This window comes from Nannospalax galili, unplaced genomic scaffold, assembly GCF_000622305.1.
Source record: "Nannospalax galili isolate Female #2095 unplaced genomic scaffold, S.galili_v1.0 scaffold2675, whole genome shotgun sequence".
NCBI classification, from domain to species: Eukaryota; Metazoa; Chordata; class Mammalia; order Rodentia; family Spalacidae; genus Nannospalax; species Nannospalax galili.
The window spans coordinates 2,909-10,021 of NW_008335845.1; the positions used below are offsets into that span (position 1 = coordinate 2,909).

The 7,113-nt window shown below is 45.4% G+C and overlaps 1 protein-coding gene across 1 annotated transcript in view; it reads left to right on the forward strand.

The window, feature by feature from the left end:
• Bco1 (beta-carotene oxygenase 1) overlaps positions 1-7,113 on the forward strand; it is a gene marked incomplete at its 5' end in the record, with an annotated part of 25,256 nt that overhangs the window by 1,874 nt on the left and 16,269 nt on the right. The window contains 1 exon segment of the mRNA XM_017797508.2: positions 2,793-3,050. Within this exon segment, the coding sequence (XP_017652997.1) occupies positions 2,793-3,050 (258 nt within the window).

A 7,113-nucleotide genomic window follows, 5' to 3' on the forward strand; every position in this document is an offset into this window, starting at 1 on the left:
AAGGATTTCTACACCTCCCATCCCACTTGATTTCCCTCTGGAGGGAATGTGACACGGGTCAATTGTGGGCTCCACCCCCCCCCAGCATACAAATTTCATAATAAGAAGGGCTCTGTGTCATCTTGCTTCTCCATTTCCCAACGAAGCGCCTGATAGCCAGCAGGCCCTCTGTTCGTATTTGTAACATGCATGAACAGGACAGAAGTCAGCTGAAGTCTAATATACCCTGCAGCCATCTCCAGAGGCACCCGGGAACACCCACCACCAGGAGCTTAGAGACCTCTAGGCCTGAAATCTGTGGCTGCAGAGGGACTCATAGGGACTGGCTTGGGGGTTGAGGTCCCAGGAAAGAAAAGACCTAAAATAATAACCTGTGTGCACACCTGTCCACACTGATCCCACTAGGTTGTCCAGCCCCCTCCTCGCTCTCAGGGGAAGGAGAGGAAACAGTAGATGGGAAATCCTGCCCCCTTTTAGGAGAGGTGGGTAAGCCAGAGCTGCCACACACACACACACACACACAGTGGATTAGGCCTGCAGAGATGGTCAATGACCACCCAGAGTGATACCAGCCTGGTGACACCCAGCCAGGTCACCTAGAGGCCTTAGGGACAGATGCAATTCCCTAGCCAGACCTGGGGCCACTTCATGGCAGCTCTGAGGTCAGCTGGGGTGCTATAACAAGCATCCCTGAAGAGTGGGCTCAGCAGCACAGGTGGGGAGAGAGGACCTAAGGAGCAGGGTGTTAGGAGTTTAAGTGGTCACCATCTCTTATGGAGCCTGGCACTTCCCAGGTACTACCAACATAGTGGTTGCCTGGGAACCTGCCTGTCACTGCCCACCCAGAGTCACAGTCACTAGTACTACAGCAATGTACTCTTGGGGCCTCCCCAAAGGCTGCCCAGGGCCCCAAGGGGCAAAGCTATCCTCAGATTACCTGTGTGATCACAGAAAAACTCCATAAAGCAGTTTCATTCACAGAGAGATTTTTTTTTTTTTTGAGGCAGGGTCTCCCTGTAGCCCCAGCTGTCCTGGAACTCACTATGTAGACCAGGCTGGTCTTGAACTCAGAGATCCGCCTGCTTCTGCCTCCCAAGTGCTGGGATTAAAGGCGTGTGCCACCATGCCTGGCCACAGAGAGCTTTTTGCCTGCCTCACAATTTTTAAAACATTTTTGTTCTGTTTTTGTTTTATTTTCGCATGCCTATGTGTATGAATGCATATGTGTTAGGTGTGTGTGCACATGTGTGTGAAGGCTAGAGGTCAGTTCCTCAGCATACCACCCACCTTGTTTCTTGAGACAGGGGTTGTCATTGGCCTGGTGCTGGCTGATTAGGCTAAGCTAGCCAATGAACCCCAGGGATCTTCTGGTCCTCTGTCTCCCCAGTACTGGGATTACAGTGTGTATAGCCATGCCCACCATTTTATGAGAGTGCCGGGGATTGGATTCAGTTCTTAAGTTTGCATACCAAATACCTTACTAACTGAACTACCTTGTTTTTATTAAGCTGGACCTGGTGGCATACTCCTTTAATCCCACCACTTGGGAGGCAGAGGTAGATGGATCCAGGCCAATCTGATCTACATAGTGAGTTCCAGGCCAGCTGGGGCTACAGGGACAGCCTGTCTTAAAAAATTTTATTAGTCTATATTTATTGTATAAAGTGATAGATTTCAGGGGCTGATGAGATGGTTCAGTGGTTAAGAGCCCTGGCCGTTCTTGCAGAGGACCCTGGTTCAATTCCCAGCACCCACATGGCGGCATTGCATGAGATGACATCCATGGGTACAACTTGCATGCATGCAGGCAATATACTCATGCACATAAAATTAAAAAATAATAAAAAAGTGATAGATTTCATAATAACGTTTTCATTCAAATATATCATGTACTTTGACTAAATCAGTTCTTCCTATCTTGTCTCATTCATTCATTCATATGTACATATGTATATTCATTTATACTTATTCATATATACATATGTGTATAAAATCTGGATTCCACATATGAGAGAAAACATGTTATGTTTTCTTTCTGATCTCTCTTTTTCTCTTACTCTGATGAGTTTCATCTGTATCCTAAAAATAATATAATTTTATTCTTTTTTATGGCTGAATAAAACTATTTTCTATATATACAATTTTTTTAATCACCTGGGGGTTGGCAAGATGACTCAGTGGTAAAGGTGTCTGCTGCCAAGCCTTTGACCTGAGTTCGAGCCCTGGGACCCACATGGTGGAAGGAGAGAGCTGATTCTTGCAGGTTGTTCTCTGGCCTCCACATGCGTGCCTTGGCATGTACCTGCACACACTCACACACAAAATAAATGTAACTGTTTTTTAACTTTTTTATTATTTTTATGACTTTATGAGTGTATTGTTTGCACGTATGTAAATGCACCCATGTCTTGCAATGCCCTGACTTCTTGAAGTCAGAAGGGGGCATCAGATCCCCTGGAACTGGAATTATGGATGGTTGTTAGTCACCATGTGGGTGCTAGGAATCGAATCTTGGTCCTTTGCAAGAGCAGTCAGTGCTCTTAACCACCGAGTTATCTCTTCAGCCCATAAATGTAATTTTGAGAAAAAAAAAACTTCATCTATTGATGGACGCCTTAGCTGATTCTATCACTTGGCAGTTGGGAAGTGCTACCTTGCACTCTGGGATGCATGCAGAACTCAGATCGATGAAGGAATGCCCCATGGTCAAAGTAATGGAGGGCAGACCTGGGTGTTGTGATGCTAGGCTTCTCAGAGGGAGAGCTGACCGCTGGGTGGGCATCTTCTTTCAGACTTACATTCATATCATTGACCAGAGGACTAGAAAGCCTGTGCTGACCAAATTTTACACAGACCCCATGGTGGTCTTCCATCATGTCAATGCCTATGAGGAGGGTGACTGCATTCTGTTCGACGTCATCAGCTATGAAGACAGCAGCCTTTATCAGCTCTTCTACCTGGCCAACCTGAACCAGGACTTTGAGGAAAACTCCAGGCTGACCTCAGTGCCCACCCTCAAGAGGTTTGCCATACCCCTCCACATGGACAAGGTAAGGAGTTCGAGGGGCTCTGCTTTCTAGACAGACCTAAGCCTGGTACAAACTTTTTGTGACACTTATTTGATTGACATTGAATTCCACAATGAACAGGGTTGGCTGGTTTTCTTTATCTCTCTGCCTCTGTCTCTGTCTCTGTCTCTCTTTCTCTCTCTCTCTCTCTCTCTCTGTTTTATACAGGAGCCATTGCATGGATATAACATGGTACCCACTATTCTTTTTATTTTTTTTGGTCTTTTTGAGACAGGGTCTCCCTGTAGCCCCAGCTGACCTGGAACTCACTATGGAGACCAGGCTGGCCTTGATCTCACAGAGCTCTACCTGCCTCTGCCTCCTGTGTGCTGGGACTAAAGGTGTGCACCACCATGCCCCAGTAGATTAGTTCTTTACATATATATGAACTCCATATACCCCCTGCCCTGAACTGTTCTTAGAGAAAACATTTTCCATTGTTTTTCCAAAAGCAGACTATACCTCTGTAGAAACTTAAAAAAAGAAGTCAGTAAAAAGAGACAGCCAGACATGGTGACACAAGCCTTTAGTCACAGCACTGGGGAGGCAGAGGCCAGCAGGTCTCTGTTAGAATGAGGCCAGCCTGGTCTACATAGTTAGTTCTAAACCAGCTAGGGGTGCTACAGGGAGACCCTGTCTCAAAAAGACCAAAAGAGAGAGGTGGGAGGGAGGGAGAGAGAGAGAGAGAGAGAGAGAGAGAGAGAGAGAGAGAGAGAGAGAGAGAGAAAGAAAGAGAGAGAAAGGGAGAAGAAGAAGTTTCTTAAACCTGGCTGCGTATGGTGGCACAGGTTTGTGTAAGCACTCAGGAGTTGAGATAGAAAACCCAAGAGCGTGAGGCTAGCCTGGGCTACATAGACAGACTTTGTCTCAATATTAAGCTAACTGGGCAAGATGACCATTGTGTATAGATTTGTATTTCCTCTCAGTATCTCTGGATACATATTATATATGTGTCCATCTCCATACACATACATACATACACATGCACACATTTTTTTTGGTCTTTTTGAGACAGGGTCTCCCTATAGCCCCAGCTGGCCTAGAACTCACTATGTAGACCAGGCTGGTCTCAAACTCACAGAGATCTGCCTGCCTCTGCCTCCCAAGTGCTGGGATTAAAGGTGTGTGCCACCATGCCTGGCTTCACACATTTTAATCACATCTTTTTTAAAAGATTTTTATTTATTTATTTATTTATTTATTTATTTATTTATTTATTTAGTGTGCCACCACATCCACTAAAAGATTTTATTTTTATTTTATGTGTGTATGAGTGTTTTGCCTATATAAATGTAAGTGCACCAATTTGGTGCAATGCCTGCAGAGGCCAGAAGAGGAAGTCTGATCCCCTGGAACTGGAGTTATGGACTGGTATTAGCCACCATGAGGGTGCTGGGAACTGAACCCAGGTCCTCTGGAAAAGCAGTAACTGCTCTTCACGGCTGAGCCATTTCTCCAGCACCTTAATCACATTATTTTAGCAGCTTTATTAAGATGTAAGTCACATACTTTGCACTTCTATCTAATTCATCGTCCTTTGAGGTACTCAGAGTTGGGCATCCATCCCCACAGTCAATTTTAGAACATTTTCACCATCCCTAAAGAAATTCCAGACCCCTTAGCCATCACCCCCGGCAATGCTCCCCTGTCTCAGGTGACCACCGGTTTCCTCTCAGCCTCAAAGGCTTCACCTGTCCATATTGTCTTAGTGGACTCCTACAGCACTCAGCCTGGCGCAACTGGCTTCTCCCGCTTAGCACGGGGCTTTCCCATCACCCACTCTGTAGCATGATTGGTGGTCCATTCCCCCTTATGGCTCTCTCTTAAGTGTGCATACTACCTTGTGTTCTGCTTTTTGCACAATTATATATCTAAGCATATCCCTATGCTGTTAAAGTCTCTGACCACATCATTTAAAATACTCACTAATGGTCCACAGCAGGGATCTGTCGCCATTGACTTGTATAATTCCTCTGATGTTGGAATCATTCCTAACACTGTGCGTGACCCCTGGGCCAGGAGTCCTCCTGAAATTAGGGTGCTGCTGTCATGGCTCTGAGCAGAAGGACTCTTCTGGCTCCAGAACTCACTGACTTCATGACATAATTAATTTAAATGGAACTAAATTGAACTCAATTACAATGCAATGGCACCCGTTTATGAAAGGACTGCTGCAGGCCAGCTGCTTTGCTGTGCATTTTCTTTTTCTTACGTCACTTACTGGTCAAAACAACCCCCCCAGCTGAGCTTCCTTTTGCAGATGAAGAAACTGAATTCTGGTAAAGGGATATGTTCAAGATCACATTGTACAACCAAGATTAGAACCTGGACCAGTCTCTAAACTGTATCTGTAACCACTAAAAGCTCAGAATTCAGCTGTTCTTTCCAATAGTCCTTATACCTTTGGGATGGTCCTCCCATATCCAAGGAGGCTTTTCCCACCCTAGGTTCTGGGCTCCACAGGGCAGGGGTTCTGCTCTACTCCTGCCCCAGAAGCAGAGGAGTCAGGATTTGCATCCAGATTTTATTCTTTCCTCTCTCCAGCATTTCACCTGTGTTTCCGCCATGGCTTACGCCACATCTCACATCATCCCGATTTCACATGCATAAAATCTTTATTGTTGTTTTAATATTTTATTTATTATTTTTATTTTATGTGTATGAGTGTATTGCCTGCATGTATGTAAGTGTACCTGTGTCATGTGATGCCTGTGGAGGTGAGAAGAGGGCATTGGATCCCCTGAAACTGGAATTACAGACGGTTGTTAGCCACCATGTGGGTGCTGGGAACAGAGTCCAGGCCTTCTGCCAGAGCAGCCAATGCTCTTAACCACTGAGCCATCTCTCCAGCCTCTGTTGTTGTTGTTTTAATCACTCTTTACTAACTCCTGGCAAAGGGAACAAGTCGCTCACCAAGGAAAGTGGCTCTGTCTGCTGCAAAGAGGAGACCAAGATACAAATGAGTAAATGGAAGCCCAGCAAGGCCTGCCTGCAGCTCCAGCCAGGGCTGCCTGACAAGGCCTGACCTTGGTAAAAGAGTCTAGAGTTGGGGGTGTACCTTAGGGAAAGAGAGAATGCTTAGCATGGTGAGATGCTGGCTTTGAACCCCAATATGACATTGAACAAGAAAGAAGTCAATCAGCTGGGCATGATGACACATCTGTAACCTTGGCACTCGGGAGACTGAGGCAGGAGGATTGCAAGTTCAAGGACAGCCTGCCAGGCTACCTGGTGAGACCTTCTTTAAAAATTTAATTACTTGGTTACTTTTATTCTATGAGTGTTTTGCCTACACATATATAAGTGCACCCATGCATGCAGTGCTCACAGAGGTCAGAAGCAGATTATCAGATACCCTGGAACTGGAGTTACTGGTGATTGTTAGCTGCCGTGTGGATGATGAGAACTAAACCCAGGTCCTCTGAAACAGTAGCTTTTAACTGCTAAGCCATCTCACCAGCTAACTCCCCCCTCCCCCAGTTTTTGGTGGGTTTTTTTTGTTTTGTTTTTTTTTTTTACAAAAACTTTATTGAGAATTTCATACATGCATATAAGATGTTTTGATCAAATCCATGCCCACTCCCTCCCCTCCAACATTCCCCCCTCTGAAGAGGTAACCTTAAAATCTTTTAAGGATTAGATACAAGCACCTAAACACTTTTGACATTTTTGGCCTTTGGAACAGAGTATGTAGCTAACAGGTGCAAGGACATTTTGACTTTTAGCCAAGCAACTGGCTACATTTCTTTGGGGGTTTTTTACCCTAACTGCCTAGCCAATTCCTACCTCCTATCTTATCACACCGTCCTCTGACGAGGCTACCCAAATTGCCAATAAGGAATAGGGACGCCAACCGCTCTGGCTTCTTCCATGCTGAACGCAGGGTGGGGCAACTGGAGCACCCCTTCAGTGGGTCTATCTAAAAGACTCCCAAATTGCATAACTCTTGTCTCTAAGGGGAGAAGAAAGACCTTGAATCATGAATGAGAGATGTGAAGGAAAAGTAAAGGCAAGAGTAATTAGCATTACAAGTTCTAGACAGGGA